The sequence below is a fragment of the Natrix helvetica genome (genome assembly GCF_964273705.1).
Source record: "Natrix helvetica genome assembly, chromosome: 4".
Lineage (NCBI taxonomy): Eukaryota > Metazoa > Chordata > Lepidosauria > Squamata > Natricidae > Natrix > Natrix helvetica.
The window spans coordinates 64,823,294-64,844,412 of NC_138550.1; the positions used below are offsets into that span (position 1 = coordinate 64,823,294).

General features: G+C 40.1%; 1 protein-coding gene across 3 annotated transcripts in view; it reads left to right on the top strand.

The window, feature by feature from the left end:
* Positions 1-21,119, top strand: part of DMD (dystrophin) — a 1,188,090-nt gene that overhangs the window by 1,044,910 nt on the left and 122,061 nt on the right. For all 3 annotated transcript variants that reach the window (XM_081951523.1, XM_081951524.1, XM_081951525.1), the window contains 3 exons: positions 1,241-1,442; positions 3,004-3,089; positions 6,238-6,395. In XM_081951523.1, the coding sequence (XP_081807649.1) occupies positions 1,241-1,442; positions 3,004-3,089; positions 6,238-6,395 (446 nt within the window). The remainder of the gene's footprint in view (positions 1-1,240; positions 1,443-3,003; positions 3,090-6,237; positions 6,396-21,119) is intronic.

Sequence of the window (21,119 nt, forward strand, 5' to 3'; positions counted from 1 at the left end):
TACACAGGTTCTTTTGTAGAAGGTTGGGTTGTTACTTTGATAGTGGAGAACTTGATTAATGATTGTAACTATGATTATGATCTATAATCAGTGGTGGGATTCAAATAATTTAACGATCAGTTCACCCAGGGTCAGGTTGGCTGTCGTGGGAGGCTTGGCCCATCCCCATCCTCCAACTCTGCTGCACCTGCGGGACGAGCCTCATGACAGCCAACCTGACCCTGGGCGAACCGATTGTTAAATTACACTCCCCTCCCCATCAAAGTGGATCCTGTGTGCTGCACTGTGCTGCAATGGAGAAATGGGCAACGGAGCAGCTGTCATGAGGGAAGGAGAAGAGAAAGCGGCCTTCTCCTTTCCTCGTGCTGGCCACTCCATTGCCCATTGCCCAGTGGAGAACATTGCAACACAGCGTAGTACCCAGAATCCAATTTGATAGCTGGGGATGGGTAATTTAACAACCAGTTCACCTGAACTGGTGCGAACCAGCTGAATACCACCACTGCCTACTACTTGCTATTTATATGTACCATTGTTGATCACATTTGATCAATAAAGAATTATGTGTTCTGTGGGTGTTTTTTTGTTTTTCTAGTTTGCCATCACTCTGCTGATGAGAATATACAGGAAGGATAGCTTATTGTTGTTTTCTTCTTCCCTTGTGAATTTTATATCTTTGAAGATGTTGTTAATGGCTTTGTGTATGTTTTTACTAACTAAAACTAGAGGAAAATTTTCAGAGAAACTTGCCTCTTTGAGCAGAAAGCATCTATAAAATAATGATCTCTCTTTAGCTAAATACATTTTATACAGTTATTCTGCTGCTCAAACCTTGAAGGGTTCATCATTATTGATTCAGCCTCCCACTGGAGCTATGAACACTTAACCTTAAACTCCTTTTTTAAAAATGATATACTATTTCCAATTGACTAATAAATTCTATATTAGAGGTGGTATCTTTTCATGATCCCAGGAAGGTGACTGATAAATCTTTGCTGAACAAGAAACAGTTTTTAAACTAGTAGCTACGATTATGCTAAAAATCTGAGATCACTTGCTTAGAAAAAAGACATCAATAGGTACTAAAGATACATTTAAACTTTGTATCTTCAATTTAACATATTTGTATTTTAACTGTTGCTAAATTCAACAGTTCAACTGTTGCTAAGTTGAAATGATGTGATTATTTTATCACAGCTGTTTCATATTAGGGATTGGGTTTTTTTTTTTGTCATTACAGTGGATCTTTTGAATCTGTCTGCTGCATGTGATGCCTTGGACCAGCACAACCTCAAACAGAATGATCAACCAATTGATGTACTTCAGATCATTAACTGCTTAACTACCATTTATGATAAATTGGAACAAGAGCACAATAACCTAGTCAACGTCCCTCTATGTGTAGATATGTGCCTCAACTGGCTTTTGAATGTTTATGACACGTAGGTCTCTGTATTTTTTTGTACCAGTTGATTGTAATAAACTACTATTCTGTTTTTTTTTAAAAAAAATAACAACTGATAGTTGTTTCGATGGGAGAAAATTTGGGATTATTTTGAAATTCAGAAAGAGTTGCTGAAAGTTACTAATCAATCTTAAAAACAACAAAATTAATTACACCATTTAATTTTGAAGTTTTGTATGATCCTATAAATAGAACTTAATGCTTGTTAATTGTTTTCAATTTTAATAGTTATTGATATACTAATAAAATTATTAAATCATTTAGGTGCCAAAATGTAACTGTTAATCACATTTCACAGTAAGCTACTTCTCATAAACTAAGTATATACTGTATACAAGTCTAATCGTATATGCAGAATTACTATTCAGAGTTGGAAATGGATTATATTTATGATTTAGAAAAATGCTTATAACTCTGAAAATATCATAAAAAGATTCAGCATACAAATTATTATAAAATTGTGCGAGCATAATTACCCTACATCTAGTATGTTGTACCGTGTTTCCCTGAAAATACAACCCACCCTGAAAACAAGCCCTAGCCGGCGCCTAATATACCTTACCCCCCAAAATAAGTCTTAGTTAAGCCCCACCACCATCTGGTTGTACAAGGTGGGGCGAGGCACCTTGTACAAAATCAAGCTAGGGTGGGGGTGGGAGATGGAGCTGCCCAATGTATCCCGCACTCACTTATGTTAGGACCATCACAGCTAGGCCTCTCACGTGCCAACACCTGTCGTGCTGCTGTTCCAACTTTCTGCGGCTGCTCACAGACAAATGCCACATGGCTCACTGCGCAAGTGCCGCCTCTTGTGGCAGAATGCCTCAAGGCTTGTTGCGCTATTGCTGGGCAGGATGCCACGTGGTTCATTACGCCGGTGCCGCTGCTTGTGGCAGGACGCCACATGTCACGTTGTGCCAGTGCCACTGCTTATGGCAGGATGCTTAATGGCTCAATGCTGCCACATATGCCACACATCACGTGGCTCATGTGGGTGCTGCCGCTTGCAGCAGGACACCATATGGCACATCATGCCGATGCCACCGCTCGTGTGCGCAACACCACAAGGCACCATACAGCCTGCTGATGGAAGTGGCGGCACTGGTGCGCCGAGCCTCATGGTGTCCTGTGACCGGTGGCACCCCCATGACAAGCCATGCAATGTTCTGCTGTGAGTGGCACCAACGCGATGGGCTACATGGTGTTCTGCTGCAAGCGACCACAGAAGAAATCGGGCAGCAGTGCGACAGGTGTTGGGGCATAGGAGGTGTGACTTGGGTGGTCTAAGGTAAGTGGGTAAGACATTCCCCAAAAATAAGACATGCTTATTTTGGGGCTGAAAAGAAAATAAGACTAGTCTTATTTTCAGGGAAACATGGTATGTACTACTCCAATAAAAACTATTATTTTGATCTTTTTTGTTTTGTGCTAAAATGGGAAATTCATTTTTATTTCTGACATTTTAATAAGCTTAGATATAGGTATTATTATTTGCATCTACATTATTGCTTATTTGTTTATTTATTTAATATTAATAGGGGTCGAACTGGAAAGATCCGAGTCCTGTCTTTCAAAACTGGTATAATTTCACTGTGTAAAGCACATCTGGAAGATAAATACAGATGTAAGTAATGATTGTGTTTTACAATTTTTGCCATTTGTTATGAAGCTAGCTAAATAATAGGTCAAATTATCTTTTCAAATTTTTTAACAAAACTTGGAAATTAAAATATGTATATAGCAGGTTTTGCACTAAATGTTACCTAATGTCGTCTAGTTTAGCCCATTGGAGATTATGGTCTTTATAGTTCACAAGTACAGGTAGTTCTTGAGTTATGAATGTAATGGAATGTAGTGGATTCTGTTCCTAACCCGAGGATTCGTGGGAGTGAATCTCATACCTTGAACTGGATCACTCCTTCCTTTCACCCACACATTCGCTAATCAAATGCAAAGCTCGTTAAGTGTGCATGAGGTATTTCAGGGTGGGGAAGACTTGGGGTTGGGCTATTGATGGAACAGGCCACCTGCCTAAAACTACTCAAGGTCTCCCCAACCCACTGAAATACCTCATGCTCCTCACAGTTGCTTCCTCCCCTCCCCAACCTGCTGCGCCAGGTCACTTACCTTGTGAAGATCTAGCAAACAATCTCTTCTCCAGCCTCTCAGCCACATGTACCCTCTGCAGTTCTGTTTGTGCCTCCTCAGGCCTCACCCAGCAGGTTGCAAGCCAAAGTGGAGCTTCTGATGGGCGAATCCGACGCTCCAGCCCAGTGCAGGCTGAAATGAAGCTCCAGAGAACTCCATTTCGGCCTGCAACGGGCCAGGGGAGGCCCACAGACGGCCGAACAGAATCACCTAGGCCCGATCCACCCCACCATTTCGGCTGTCAATGTGCTGAGCAAGGCCTCTGGATGCCCGAATGGACTGGCAGTGTGCAGAATGAATGTAGCAGAGCCTCTGCAGTTGTTCGTAAGGGTGAACAATTGCTGTGGTGCTGCAAGATTCGTACTTTCGGGATTTATTTGCAAACGCTAGGGGGCACTTATCATGTAACTTCGAACATTCACTAAGGGAATTTTTGTAAACCAGGGATTATCTTTAACTAGTTGTAGAATTTTGCTGGATGACATGTGATAGGAATGAGCCAGGATCCAAAGAAAAATACACATGCACTAGATGGCTTAAAGGTATTGATTGTGATTGCCCATTTTTTAAAAAAATATTTATTGCGGCTACATCATAACATTGCTTCTAAACTGATTTTCTACTACACTTTTCTTTCTGCTATTAAGCTCAAAAGAGAAATAATCTGAGCCTTCACCATCTTTATTATCTATTATTATCTCTTTCTTCTAATTGTTGTTACTTTTTAAATGTAAACCACCTTAGAGTCATCAGGAGGAATGAAATGGTTTCTGTTATTCACACAGATGTGAAATCAGATTATACAGCTGTGCAATCTCATTTGTAAACTTCCAAAGTCTACAGAATTCTTGATGGGAGCTTCCATCCCATGTGACTAGTGTATCTCCTTCTTGCTTTTTTATTATTATTATTTTCCTTTTTTCATTAGCAGATTTGTCAGCACATTTTGTTTATAATTGTTATTTTTCAGTCTAGTTTTTTTCTTTTTTTTCTTTATTCTTAAACTCCTTTTTTTAAAAAAACTTTGCATGACACCTTGTTCTTTAGCTACAGGTATCCACCTTGTATACTAGATTTGTATTCTAAGGATCTTATTTTGTTATTGTTAGAATGCAGGAGTGAGTTTAATCCCTCATATGAGCAGAATTGATATTTCTTTTGTCTTGGTGAAGGTCACATAGATGCTGCCAGGCATTTTCAAGAAACTGACTTGTCACAATTATTAATTTCATTTGCAAGCCAAGTTGCCAATTCTTCTTGAAGACCAACAAAATCTCATAGTATATGGAACATATCTTCTAATTATTTTCTGTATGTATCCCCTTTTAGTATTCTTACCTAAATGGTAAGCAAATTATAGTAAATCCAAAATATGTGCACTGATAACCTGACACATACAGATTTTCTAGGACTTTGAAAGAGTCTGCAGGAATTTGTAGATTTAATACTAAAATTTGATTAGGAATTATATCTTTTTATTTTAACAAGTTAAAGATAAACAAAATAAAATTAGGTGTAAAGCTCTTCTAAAAACAGCTATATACAACATGAGAACTTTCCTACTGAAGCATGACATATTAAAGAAGCTGTAAAAGTAAAACAATATTTTTTCATTGCACTGAAATGTTTCTAACACCTTGAAAAATAAGAAAGATTATTCAGGTCATGGTTTGGCAACTGCATTAGTGTCAAATAAATATTTCAGGTGTTTTCAAACTGGTCTTCTATTACAGATGTGTTGTATAGAAGCTTCAAAATACATGCAGTATAGCAAATTCATAGTCAGTTGAATTTTATTTCTGATACCATTTCTAACAGTCCCAGGGCTGAAGCATCTTTGTAATAGAATGCATTTTTTTTCTTGGAAACACTGTATTTGCAATTTGACAAAGCTTCCTGGGAATTTTTACACCAGGAAAAACAAAAGATTCAGAGTATAATGTAGGGGTGACATTCAGTTTTTTTCCCTACTGGTTCTGTGGGGGGAGGTTCCTGTGACCGAGTGGGGATGGCCAACTCAGTGTCACTCACAGACATGCCTACTTGGTCACATGACCCACCACCACCAAACCACTCCCACAGAATCTGCTAGGAAAAAATATGTGTATGAGAACAAGAAGGGCTCATAGTGAATGCTGTGGCAGAGAGAAGCCAAACTTTTCTCCTTCCATTCACCGTGGAGTTGCTGCTCCCTTTATGGTCCCCCTGGCTCCCTCCCTCCTGGGGATCAAAGTACCTTAAAGGGACAGGCTGCAGCAGCTCCACTGTGAATGGAGGGAGAAACGTTTGGATTCTCTCTACTGCATTTAATGTTGAATTCTGTGGCACAGAGAATCCTAACTTTTCTCCTTTCATTCACAGCAGAACTGCTGCTCCCTTTATGGTCCCCCCTGGCCCACTCCCTCGCAGGGACTACCTTAAAGGGACAGGCTGCAGCAGTTCTGCTGTGAATGGAGGCAGAAACGTTTGGATTGGGTGGGCGGGTCGAGCGGCTGGAAGGGCCAAGCAAGCGGAGGTGAGCGGTGTACTTGTCTAGATTATTGCTATAATTTAGTAACATCATGTGCAATATACTCCAGTTTGATTGCATGAATTTTACCCATATTTTTATTCCATTTTTTCAGATCTGTTCAAGCAAGTAGCTAGTCCCACTGGATTCTGTGATCAACGTCATCTGGGTCTCCTCCTACATGACTCTATCCAGATTCCAAGGCAGCTGGGAGAAGTTGCTTCTTTTGGTGGCAGTAATATTGAACCCAGTGTTAGGAGTTGTTTTCAGTTTGTAAGTATGTGTTTTGCTTTTAAAAAGAATCAACATTTTAATAACACACTCAGCACTCAACTGCTTCAAAACGTGTCAAATTTGGTATTGGACAAATTTTGAAGCAGAAATCTTTTATCGGCACCCAGTGGAAGAAAGAACTTGCTGATGTTGTCTGCAATATGACTCGCTATTTCTTCCGGCCAAAGTAGTGGGTCAAGTGGTAAGTCATGTGGTTTTCTTGGTACCCATTGGTTCGACAGGGGTTGATTCATGGTCCCTAAGACTGTTGGGAGGGCTGGACAGGCTGGGTGGCCATGGCTAGGTGGTCATGTGACTGGGTGGGCGTGGCCAATTTAGCAGTCTATTTTGCCTTTGTCCTTGCTGAACTTGCTCAACCCAAGGAATCTTATTTACTTAAGGGAAAAAGAGCACAAACTTTCTTGCCACTTACCTAACTTCATTACAACAGCTTCAGGCTCCTTAAAATAGGCTCCTTAAAAAAAAGAATAAAATAAACAGGATTTCCTTCAAAATAACTCCAGATCATCTGTTTCAGATGATCACACAATAAACCAGACTCAGAACTGCAACAATTAAGACTGCAGTTAAAAACCCCAAGATGGGCATTGAGAGATATTGGAAGCAGGCAGAAGAAGGCGAGAATCCACACACACACACACACACACACATCCTCCAATGGTGAATTAAGGTGGGATAATGGTCCCTCAGAATGTTGGGAGCCAGACTAGTTTGAAAATACATGAACACTGAAATTTCTATGAACACTGCACATATCTTTATTTGTAGTGCAAAAAACATGAAATATAATATTTAAAATGAAGAACAATTTTAACCAACATAAATATACTACTAATTCAATGGGAAGTGTGGGCCTGCTTAATTGACCTTGCAGGGCTAAAGGTCTTTTAAGCCTGGAGGAGAATTCACAAACTTATTTATTTTTTGACACACTTGTACACACATGAATATCTACCAAAATTGTTCAGCAACCAATTTGGTAGATATATGGGAAGAATCAAAGTAGTGGATGAATTATACTGAGGTTGTATTTGAATTAGTATTATCTTCAGCTGATTTTGAAAAAGCTAGGAGACATGGAGACATGTCCCCCACCCACCCACTTTTAAAGCGCTACTTTAAAAGCAGCCCCTCCCCTACTCACCCCCCCTCCAGGATCACATGGCTACTCTGCTGGCAGCAGAGCTGTTTTTCAAGCCGGAAGTAACTGCTTTGCAAGCCAGAGCAACCCCTCTCCTACTCACCCACCATCCCTGGATCAAATGGCTGTGAAAAACATCTGAGGTTGTTTTTAAAGATTTTTAAAGCACTACTTTACAAGCTGGCAGCTGCTTTTCACCCCACCACTCCACAGGCCAGATACCTTGCATTGGAGGGCCGTATCTGGCCCATGGGCCGTAGTTTGAGGGTGCCTGCTGTAAAGCTTTGACTATTATGAAGTAGCAAAGATCTGTCATTACCCTTAGGCAAATATTGCATACTTTAGTCCATGGGTTGTCAACCTGGTCCCTACCACCCACTAGTGGGCGTTTTGGGATTCCAGGTGGGCGGTGGGGATTTCGGACGTGGAAACCTCCTTTTGAACTAACACGCGCGAGAATGCGTGCGTTAGGGATTTCGGAGGTTAAAATCTCCTTTTGAACTAACGCGCGCGAGAATGCCTGCGTTAGGGATTTTGGAGGTTAAAACCTCCTTTTGAACTAACGCATGCGAGAATGTGTGCGTTAGGGATTTCGGAGGTTAAAACCTCCTTTTGAACTAACGTGCGCGAGAATGCGTGCGTTAGGGATTTTGGAGGTTAAAACCTCTTTTTGTGCGAGTGGGCAGGCGAGCGCAAGCGCACTCATCAATGAACTAACGTGCACGTTCACGCAAACAAGCAAACGTGGGAAGAGGAAGGGGAGGAGTAGAAACTAATAGCAGGGACAGGCAGAAGCAGAGCAGAGCAGTTGCAAAATAGGAGAAAGAAAAGGCAGGAGAAAATTGTTGTTGGCTAATAATAATAAGTGGGCTAACTAGCTCAGCCTTACTTTTGTACATAGCCCTAAGGAAGATTAAAAAAAGGAGATAAAAAGGAAAAGCACTGTGTGGAGTGAGGATCAAAACATGAGAGTAAAAGTAGTTGTTAAATTGTGAAACAAATTTAGAACCCATGTCTGAAGAAAAGAAATATGCTCGTGGCTATTTACCAGAGTATCTGAAGATGGGTTTCATTGAATCTGTTACAAATAAACAGCTTCCAATGTGTTTACTGTGCCACAAGACATTATCTAATGAAGCAATGAAGCCAAGTCGATTGCGAGAACATCTTGCTACAAAGCATTCGCAAGATAAAGATAAGCCCATTGAATTTTTCAAGAAATCTATAAAAGATTTCAAAATCGTTCAACAATAGCTGCATCATTTCAAAAACAACATGCAAAAAATGAGGATGGATTAACTGCAGCTTATCGTATATCACACTTAATTGCAAAAAGTGGTAAAAGTCATAATATTGGAGAAACTTTGATAATACCCTCTATCAAAGAATTTATCTCAACAGTAATGCATCAGGATATACCTGAAGTTTTAAAAACATTGCCCCTTAGCGATAACACAGTAAAGAGACACATTGACGAAATGGCGGCTAATGTTGAAAATAAATTTATAGGTATTCTCCAAAATTCTTCATTTTCCATACAATTGGATGAGTCTGTCATTGCAGATAATAATGCTCTACTGATGACATATGTACGGTACCTTGATGGAAACAATACATTGCAAGAAGAAATGCTCTTCACTATCAATCTGATTACAGATACAAAAGGATTATCAATATTTAATGCTGTGAAATCATATTTTGCAAAAAATAATATACCTTTGAACAATATTGTTGCATGTGCTACTGATGGAGCACCATCAATGGTAGGCTGCTATCATGGGTTTGTTGCTTACCTGAAGGAAGACGTTCCAAACGTTTTGTGTATTCATTGTGTTGTGCACAGACAACATATTGTAGGAAAACATTTAAGTACAAGTCTCCATTCATCATTAAGTATAATAATTAAAGCTGTAAATAAGATCAAATCTAATGCCAAGTGTGATAGAATGTTTTGACAGCTGTGCCAGGACAATAACGAGCAGTTTAATAGGTTACTTTTACACACAGAAGTTCGATGGCTCTCAAAGGGTACATGCTTGTCTCGTTTTGTTGCATTATTTGATAGTGTCGTACAGTTTTTTGAAAGTGATAATGAGGCTGGTCTCTATGAACAATTAAAAACCGTAAAGACTGATGCCTTTTATTTGGCAGACATTTTCAAGAGATTTAATGAAATTAATTTGCAGCTTCAAGGAACCAATATAACTCTTATAAGTTGCAAAAATATTGTGTCATTATTTATCGAAAAGCTTGATCTTCTCCATCATAATATTCTCAAGAGAGAATTTCATCAGTTTCCTGAATTGTCCTCTATAAACAATGATGTAACTCCGGGGGATATTGAAAGGTTCAGTATCCACCTCAACGAACTCAAATTGGATATGGAAAAACGATTTCAAGATATTTTGAACTTAAAGGTGTATGACTGGATGATAAATCCTTTTACAGCAAATGTTGCTGAAGTTGATATAACTTGCCAAGAAGAACTATTAGAACTTAAATATGATGAAGAGAGTAAATGTAATTTTGGCAGTGGTGGATACCAAAAACTCTGGCAAAATAAAAAAATGCCTGCGTTATATCCAAATATGTGGAAAATGATGTTCAATTTATTGATTCCTTTCCCTACCACATATCTTGTAGAATCAGGCTTTAGTGCTGTTAATCATATTATGAGCAAACAGAGAAACCGTCTGAATATCACCGAAAGAGGAGACCTTCGTTTGTTCCTTACGAAAATCGAACCAGATATCAAATATTTAGTCTCGCAGCATCAGCCTCAAAGATCTCATTAATCACTAGTGAAGCTAATTTCAATTTACTTTATTGTTTTCTAATTAAACTTTATAAAGTTAAAAACATTATAAACATGCATAAAGTAGAAATAAAAAGATAAATGTATGTACATTTCTTTTTTTTTAAATCACCCTCCTTTCTAAAAAATATTCCGCACTTGGGCAAAAACTGGTGGGCGGTAAGGAAATTTTTCATTTATAACGTTAGAAGTTCAGTCCATATATAAGATAGACAGTTAGAAAAGAAGGGTAACAAGGTGAGTTTCGGGAGCAGAAGAACTAGGCAGAAGACAGTCTCTCTAATAAGTCTGGCAATAGATAGAAAATTTCCCCTAGAAAGTTTAAAAAATACCAATCCACAAGAGATTCCTCTGGGAGACACGGAGACAAAGACCGGAAGCCTGAATTTTAAAGGTGGAGTCAGGTTTCACAGTTCAGAAATTTTTCCATCAAGAAAGATCCATTAGTGGGCGGTAGGTAGAAAAAGGTTGACTACCACTGCTTTAGTCAAATAAAAAATAAGAGAGAAGGTAAAGTTGCAGCTTTAAAAAAGAATTTCAGCTAAAAACCTTTTTTCCACATAACTAGTATAAAAAAAGAAAATGTGACCTCTAACCATCATATGAAACCATCTAAAGTAAGTATTTGACTTCTTCAATACTCTTGGATTATACTCTCTTATTAAATGTAAAGGAGGTGATCTAAATTCTGGTTTTTCATTTCAAGTCTATTGCCTTGCATGAATAATGTTATCCTCTAATGCAGGGATGGTGAACCTTTTTGGCACCAAGTGCCCAAACCAGAAGGCAGTGCATATGCATGCATGTGCGTGCACTGGAGTGCCAGAAACTCAAAGACCAGCTGGATGGTGCACACATGTCTGTTTTTGGGGAATTCTGGGACCATTTTCATGCCGTTTTTCAGGCTGTTTTTAGGCCCAAAATACGGCCTGAAAATGCCCCCAAAATGGCCTGTTTTCAGCCTGTTTTAACTGACTTTGGGGCTGTTTTCAGGTGCTCCTGTTTCCTGTGAAGACCAGGTGGCTGGTGCACATGTGTGTGCAGGAAACCATAAGAGCAGCTGGTGACAGCGCACATGCCCACAGAGACGGCTCTGCGTGCCACCTCTGGCACGCATGCCATAGGTTCGCAATCATGGCTCTAATGTGATTTGCTTACCTGGGCAGAAAAACCATTATTAATAAATCAAAGTGGATGGATTTATAACGTTACAAATAGAAAAACAGTGAAGACACATTTTATAATACTGTGTTATGAGTGAATCGAGCAGAAGTTTGTACTTTCTTAGCTAATACAACAAATAATGAATGTAGTACTGTAGTAATGCTAGTAAAGGTCAGATGGGAGTAAAATAGCTTAATAAGTGAAGAACCAGAATTAGCATTTTGATCAAGAATTGAAAAGCTTGATTTACTTTTCAGTCTTTTTTTAATTTCAAAGGAGACAATAGATAAGTGATAAATGCAAATAATAATGTAAAACAATAGCTATATCTTCTTCTAAATTCCTGTTTCAATATGTTGTGCATGATAAAATCCTTGCTTGAATGAATCAGTGCATATTTCAAAAGTTATAAAGCTCATGAATAGCCATTGAGATCTCATGACTATAGACGTCTGGGAGTTCACAAAATTTTATTGATCAGTTTTCTTGCCATTTGAGGTCCCATTAATATGCTGTTCCTTGGCTCCATAGATTCAGAGAAAAGGTACTTTTACTAGGAGAGAACTGAATACAACAGGTTTCAGGCAAGATCTGAGGCAAAGGTGCGCAATGCAGCAACTTGAAACAAACCATAAGCCCAACACCCCCCGCCCACCCACCCCGGTAGCTAGGCAATCAGATGGCAAGCATTGGCCAGGAAATGTTTTGAGAAAGTCTTTGATTCAAGTACATCATCTCTGGCTGCTGCATACCAAAGCTAGAAAAATGACTTTGGAGAGATAAGCAAAGCCCAGACCAGTTGCAAAGCGGCAATGAAAAATTCTCCATTGATCCCTCCCCCCATTTTCATGGCAGCAAGCAGCAGGCTGCCTGAAATTCAGCCCCACGTAACAGAGGCTTTAGCCACACACATAAAATTAATACAAGTCAAACAAACAACACATGTCAACAAGGACAGTGATTCATTCAGGGTTTGTCGGGGTATTTTCTATGAAATACCTGAAGGAAGATGCTAAACATATCCATATTTGGCATCCACCCATTCGGACAGTACAGGGGGGAAATTTTTCTAGGCAACACGGTATTGGAGCCTGGAATCTAAAATTTCTTTAATTTCAAAATGCTGCTCTCCTTTGATTAAAGTGGGCACAAGAGGGGTGTTAAGGTACAGTACGAAGGGGTGACACAGTTTCAGGTTTCAATAAACTGGAGTGAAACACAGGGTGAATACGTTTAAGATTCTTGGGCAACTCCAGTTGTACAGTGACTGGGTTAATTACTTTAACAATTGGGAATGCCCCCACATATTTAGGATCCAGTTTTTTTTAATTGTTGGGTGGACTGTAAGTACTTCATGGAGAGGTAAACTCTATCACCTACTTTAAAATCTTTTGGCTTGACATGTTTTTTGTCAGCTTGTTTCTTATGTGCCTGATGTGCCTCCTCAAGTGCTTTATGGGCTATTGGCCAAGTGTTCTGCAGTTGTGCTGTCCACTCCACTATGCTCCTGGCATAACTACAAAGTCTTGACTGGAGGATGCCTTAAATGGGGTGAATCCTGTGCTACTATGCACCAAATTATTATATGCTACCTCTGCAAAAGGCAAAAGTTCAGCCCAATTGTCTTGTTGGTAATTAATGTAGTACCTGAAGTACTGTTCTAGGACTGAGTTGTGCCTCTCACCCCCCCCCCCATTAGTTTGGGGATGATGGGAGGAGCTTAAGCCCTGGGCAGTTCCCAGCAGCTTCAAAAATTCCCGCTAAAATTGTAATGTAAATTGCACCACTCTATCTGAAATAATGTGCTCAGGCACCATGCAACCTATACATGTGTTGTATAAAATGTTTAGCTAGCATCTTGTAGAAGGAATCTTGTGACAAGGAACAAAGTGCATCTGTTTGTTTTTTTAAAAAACCAAATAACAGTGTTCCCGCCCCCCTTTCAGGCAATTCCATAATAAAGTCCAGAGATACCTTTTCCATGGTACCTGGGGTCTGGCCATAGTCTGTAAAGGCCCTGTGGGCTTCCCCAGTGGTCTCTTCACTACTGCACAAATTGGACAGCTGGCTACATAGTTTTCAATGTCTTTCTTCAAGGAAGGCCACCAAAACTGCCTCTTAACCAAGTGCAGGATTTTTACAAATCCAAAATGTTCTGCTGACTCAGAATCATGAGCACCTTTTAAAATGGTGCTCCTCAAGCTTAAGGGCACATATAATTTGACTCAGACCCAAGCTAGTCCATCGCGCATGGTACAGTCATTTTTATGAGTAGTAAGCCATTCAACCTTTAGCGCTTCTTTAAGCTTCTCACACAGTTCATTTGGAATCTGACTCTTTCTTCCCCTGAATAACAGCTTGGACCACTTCAGTTTTAATACTGTTGTATTGGGGCAACTTAGACAAACATCTGCCATTAAATCCCCCCCTCACCCCGGGACATTGAACCAATTAAAGTAATGAGCCCAACGGATTTATTTAAGGGACAACTTGCACAGAGTTTTCAGGATTCTAGATTTTTATGATCATACTCTTGCAGGTAGTCCCAGACTTGCACCAGGAAGAACTCCAGTTGCCCAGGGTCTCCCCCATACCTCAGCCCCAGGGCTGGGACCTTTGGGGCCCGGTGCCTTTGAGGAGCAGTCTCCGCAGGTAGAGTGGCTTGTGCAGCAGCCACTGCCAGAAGTGTCATCACTTGCACTGACACCAGGTAGAGCAGGTGCGACTCCCACCGTAGTAGCTCCATCCATGGCCTGGGCTGGGGTTACCCAGGAACCTTGGACAGCCATCTGTGTAAGAATTTCTTAGGCTCTTCAACTCCCCCTAACCTGTTGTATCAAAAACAGGGCTTCCCTCCAGGGGGGTGTCTTCCCTCTGCTCCACAAACAGGGGTAAGCCTGATTGACTTTTCTTGAGGTCTAAACAAGTTTTATATTTTATAATAAAATTGTTGAGGTCCAGCTCCTCTCACCATTCTGCCTCATCTTGAGCATAGTGTGGTTTAGTGGGGGAGCTGGCTGTAGCTTCAGTTTCTCCAGCTCACTCCCGTGGTTGGACATTGGATGCTCAGTCCTCAAAGTAGACTGCTGACACTGGGTTGAACGTTAAAGTAGATCTTGCTTAATGTCAGGGCTGCCTCCGTCCGATTCCTAGGAAAGAAAAACTCTTGACTCCATAGATTCAGAGAAAATGTACTTTTACTAGGAGAGAACTGAATACACGTTTCAGGCAAGATCTGAAGTAAAAGTGCACAAGGCAGCAATTTGAAACAAACCATAGAGCCCAACCCCTCTGGTAGCTAGGCAACTAGATGGCAAGCACCAGCCAGGAAATGTTTTGAGAAAGTCTTTGATTCAAGTGCATTGTCTCTGGCTGCTGCATACCAAAGCTAGAAAAAATGACCTTGGAGAGAGAAGCAAAGCCCAGACCGTAGTTGTAAAGGTACAATGAAAAATTCTCCACTGACCTCTCCTCTCATTTCCATGGTAGCAAGCAGCAGGCTGGCTGACACTTATATTGAGTTAGCTCTCTAAATGTTAAATATTTGTGTGACAATTTATCTTATTTCATAACTTTAGGCTTATGCTGCAGCTATATGTAAGTATCTGACAAATGTTTTTTTTTAAACATTTCAATTGTTCTTCCAACACAATTCTTTTTTCTTTAAAGAAAGATTAGTTAGTAGTTGATACAAAGTATTCCTCTTTTCTCCTTTTGATGTCTCAGTCATGTTTGATACTTTAGTTTATGACATTTTGACATTTTGGTTGGGTAAAGGGTTAGTGGCAAAAACGCAGCATAGCATTTAACTATGAATAAAAGAATAAAAATTTTATTCACTTAGAACAGTGATGGCTAACCTTTTTTGGCTCGGATGCCAAAAGCGTGCACGTGTGCGAACACCCATAATTCAATCCCCCGCGCACCCCCTTGCATGCATGCATGACCTCCCTCCACTGCCCCCCACCCCCACCCCTACTTCTGGTAGACCCCGTAGGCCCGTTTTTCGCCCTTCCCAGGCTTTGGAGGCTTTCCTGAAACCTGGAGAGAGCAAAAATGGCCTTCCAAGCCCTCTGGAGGCCCTTTGAAGGCCGAAAATCGGTTGCCAGGGCACACATGAGCGCTGCAGCTGACCTAGGGCAATGGCTCGCATGGCCTCAGAGATGGCTCTTTGTGCCACCGGTTTGCCATCAAGGACCTAGAAGATTGTCTTATAAATTAAAAAGATTATAGATCGGCAAATTAGTGTTTTACCTTTTATTATTCTGCCAGCACTTTACTGCAGTATTGCAATACAACATTCATATTTTTGATAGACGTGGAAAGTTGTTAGTCTACTACAAGGTAGTTATCTAACTAAAATATGCTTATATGGATATAAGCCTGAGAGCAGCACAGCGAGCAGCAGAGAAAGCAACAGTGGAGCAACGCTGGAATTGGAGGCTGTCGTTGGCAGTTGAGCATTGCAGCACAGTGGACCAGCGAACCTCTGACTGCGAAAGGCAACAATACAGTGTGGCAGACCAACAGACATGGGGGGCAATGATGTGAACTGAGAAAAGCAGGGAGAGCTGAATATCTGGTAGTGGCAGGCGAAAAGCAAGTTCAAAGAGAGGATAAAAAGACAACAACTACAGAGCACAAGGCAAAAAAATCAAAGCCAATTAGAAAAAGCATGGAACATATAAAGGTAGAGAAAAAAAGGAACAAATAAAGCTCACAAGAAGGTAGGGAGGAAAGGGATAATTATAGAATATTCCATTACAGGGTAAGAACAAACCTTGCATTTAAGCCCCACTCAACACTGAAAATTTTAAAATTCAACATTTTAAATGAACTGCTAGAACTTTAAATTTTAAACTAGACATTTTCCCTAAATTTTGAAATTTTAAATGATCTGTTAGAATATCAAATTTCTAAATTGGACATTTTTCCTTTAAAAAATCTTTGGTAAAACCTACATTTTCACACAAAAAAAATAATCCACTCATGGAAAAAGAAACTGATTGTAAGGACTTGCCTCTCCTATCTCCTCAAGAAAGCAGAACTCTTGAAGCAAGTAGCATTTTAAAAGGGAAACTTTTATTGAGAGATATAGGGATAGCAAGAAGACTGGCTCTGAAATTCCTGCTCAGAACCATTAGATTAAATGTTGCAAAAACCGCTCCCCTATGTCCAGTCCGAGGCGAGTCGATCCACAGGTGCAAAGATGTGAGAACTTGAGCTGAGAAGATGATAAATTGTTCTCAAGTGCTACTTTGCCCGTTCCTTCGAAACTGAGACAAAACAGATGGCCTCAGGCCTGTCCTTCCCCCTCCCTTTCCCAAGAATGTACATCAAAGTGATAGAAAGGCCAGAAACAGGAAACGTTTGTAAAAGAGCATCATGGCCCTCCCTGCCGGAATGACAGCGTCCTGATAGGGATCTATGGGGACCAGACACTGATGCTATAGTGATCTGCAAAGCATGTTCCATGTATACACTTACACCCATAGAACACTCAAATTATATATGTACCAAATGTAAGCTAATTGAGTTACTAGAAGAAAAAGAAAAGGGTTTAGGGGAAACACTAACCACTCTGAAACTCAACCTACAAAATGAGAAACCCCAAACCTTGTAAGAAGAATATGCCCAAATTGAAAGCAATAGATAGAAAGATACAAACTGTAGAAAAAAACCAGACCCCATAAAAGAGGAGGTGGAGTTGCACTATATGTAAGAGATCACTGTATTGCTACAGAATAGCACGAAATCAAAGATGAAAGCCTTCTAGAATGCATATGGGTCAATATAAAAGAAAAAAAAGAATGACATTACCATAGGTGTATACTACAGGCCACCCAACCAAGCAGAAAAAATTGGTTTTCTAACCAATTAACAAATCCTAAAATGGAAAACAACTCAAGAAGCTTGGGAAACTCTGAAAAATATGATCATAAAAGCCCAGCCATCACAATACCACTGAAAAAGAAAAATAACTCCAAGAAGAAACCAGTGTGGCTGCACAAAGATCTCTCTGACAAATTGAATGACAAAAAGGACAAGTACAAAAAATGGAAAGAGGGACACATAACTAAGGCAGGCTATCAGCAGATAGCCAGAATCTGCAAAGATGAAGGAAAGCAAAGGCTCAGAATGAACAAAGACTTGCAACAAAAGTGAAAGATAATAAAGTTTCTTTCAACATACAAATAAGAAAAAAATCAATGAAACAACCGGTCCATTAAGACAGAAGACGTCAAGGAAGTAACAAGCAGCAGAGAGAAAGCAGAGCTGCTTAATCATTCTTTGGATCAGTCTTCACACAAAAAGAAATTATAGCCCAACCTACCAAAAACACAACTATAAAAGACAAACTAGAAATAAAAGTTAAAATAAGCAAACTAAATTGTAAGAGACAACCTGTTTGATCTTGATGAATACAAATCACCAGAACCTGATGGACTACATCCCAGCGTTCTAAAGGAGCTGGCAGATGTCATCTCAGAACCACTGTACCATATCTTTCAAAACTCCTGCAGCATCAGGGAACTACCAGAGGACTGGAAAAGAGTTGGTGTGATTCCCATCTTCAAAAAAGGGGAAAAAACAGACCCAAGAAACTACAGACCAATCAGCCTAACATCAATACCCAGGAAGATACTGGAAAAGATAATCAAAAACCAGATCTGTCAACACCCCAAATGATAGGCTCAAGATCCAGATGGATCTTGACAGACCTCAATACTGGGTCCCAATTAACAAAATGAAATTCAGTGTAGAGAAAAGTAAAGTCTTACACTTAGGCAAGATAAACCAAAAGTACACATATAGATTTGGGGGAAACCAGGCTTAAGAACATTAACTGTGAGGGATCACTTCCGGTCCCCGAAGGCGACAGACGCTGCCACCCACTGCTCGTCTCCCCGGTGGGCTCCTTTTAGGAGCACAGGCGGTCTTGGAGGGACCACCTGCTGTAGGGCGGCTTGCTGGAACTCCCAGAATCGGCGGCAGCTGCGGGGGGGTTTCCAACTTCGCCTCAGGAGCCAGGGAGCCTGGGAGGTGCATAGAACAGCTGTGTGCCTTCGCCGAATGGATTCCGGAAGGAAATAATCAATTAGAAGTTGCAGTAGAAGTGCTGGAGGTGAGAGGTTTGCTCTAATCTCTTTTAACACCATTTAATTGATGAGCAACAGCTTCTTGCAAGTTGTGGATTCAATCTATTTGAAGTTGCAAGAATGGAGGGGGGGGTTTCACCTCCCTCGGGTAAAGCGGCATTTGGACTATCTCTCGATCTCGGAATGGAGAGAGAGAGTAAAACGTTGAATTACTCACTTGTACTAACTATGTGAGAAAGATTTACATCACAATTGCAAGAGGTGATTCCTGAGTTGTTTTAAAAGCTTTATCGAAACTTTGGATGCTTTGCTCCCTGGTTCCCTGTGAAAGGGGGAGCCAAGATGGCCTGCTTCCGTCTTCTTCGCTCTTATAAATAAAACTAGCCTTTTGAAACTACCTTTGAAGAAATTTCTGGCTTTATATTATTATTACCTCCCGAAGGTCTCCTGCAGCCCCTCCTGTTATGTGGTCTTTCTGGATTTGGATTATTTGATTTTCTTCTTTTGGCTTGGAACTGTGATTAAGGATCAACTTTCACTTCTGGCCTTGTCTGCTTCCATGGCATCACCCAGCTGCGCATTCCACAGTCACCATTTCTTTTGTATAAGACTTACACTCATCTCTGAACTTAACAAATGGGGCCCAGAAAACCACCTCCTGGCAAGGCAGCCTCGGCGCCCACTTCCTCCACATCCAGCCCAACGACTCAACAGACAAAAATTTCATCATTCTTACAACAAGAAGGGACTGGAGAGAGTTCAAAGGACTTATCTGTTACCCAAATGTTCCAGGCTGTTATGAAGGGACAAGATGAATTGAAAAAAAGATGTGGCAGACTTTAAAGAACAGCTCAGAGATGTACAGCAGCAAACAACAGAAAATAAACAGAGAATTGGTGTGCTGGAGGAGGGCGTGGTTGGGCTGAGGGAGGAGATGAAGGCAACTCAGAAGGGGAATAGAGAATTGGAAAATTTCATGGTAAAGATGGAACTTGAAAGAATGTCCCTTTTTCTCAGATTCCAGAACCTACCGGAGACAGAAGATGAAGATCCTAAGGACACTATGTGTACAATCTTAGCAGAATATATTAACAGAGATAAAGAACAGTTGCGGTGGGATATGGACATGGTTTACAGGATCAATTCAGAATATGCAAGAACACATAATGTTCCAAGGGAAGTACACGTTAAATTTCTTAGGAAGACCATGAGGGATGAGGTTTTGGGGGCCCAAAGGGGGGGGGGAACCAATAAAATATAAAGATAAAGAAATTGCCATTCTTAAACAAATTCCGGAAAAAATAAGAGATAAGAGGAGGAAGTATTCCTCCTTATCAAAGAAATTATATAAAAAAAGAGTTTGGTTTAGATGGTTATTGCCATAAGGAATGTTGATCTTCTGGGAGGGAAACAGAATTAGAATCAATACAGTTGTGGAAACAGAGGCCTTCATGAAAAAACATAGTGCCCTCCTAGAGGACGAAATCATAAGAGGTAGTGAAAAAGGTGACAATACACAAGATAAGAGGGAGGGAGGGGCTGTGGCTCCGCCAGAGGACAGGGGGGAGGGAGCAATATTGAAAAGACGCAGGTCACAAAAATAAATATATTTGAAATATCATTGTAATTGTTGATATATTAGAAAGTGGCAAAAGAGATGATTGATCATATGGTTGATACAATGTATAACAAGATGCTGTTTCTGCTTATCTTTTATCTTTTGTTTTTTTCTCTGTAAAAGTTGTGAGATTTGGAGAGATTTCTACCTTCAGCACAATGTAGCTGCCAAAATTTTTTGTATATCCACCTACCCTTTCCTATAAATGTTTAAAAACCAATAAAATTCTTTTAAAAAAAAGAACATTAACTATGAGAATGATCTTGGAGTCTTAGTGGACAACCAATTAGATATTGTTATATTTAATATTGTTTTATAAATATATACATGTATTTAATATTTATATTAAATAATGTTAATATTGGTTAAATATGAGCCAACAGTGTGCAGTGGCAGCCAAAAAAGCCAATGCAATCCTAAGTGGCATTAACAAAGGGATTCAGTCAAGATCACATGAGGTACTAATACCAATCTATAAAGCCTTAGTAAGACCACACCTAGAATACTGAATCACGGTTTGGTCACCACATTATAAAAAGATGTTGAGACTCTAGAAAGAGTGCAGAGAAGAACAACGAAGATGATTAGGGAACCGGAAGAATGGTTACAGAAACTGGGCATGGATAGTCTAGTGGAGAGAAGGACCAGAGGAGACATGATAGCAGTGTTCTAATACTTGGGCTGTCACAGGGAGGAGGGTGGTCATCCTGTTTTCCAAAGCACCTGAAGGCCAGACAAGGAATAATGGATAGAAGAGAAAATCAACCTAGAAATAAGGAGAAGTTTTCTGATATTGAGAACAATCAACCAGTTTGCCTTAAGAAGTTGTGTGAGCTTGATCACTGGAAGCTTTCAAGAAGACATT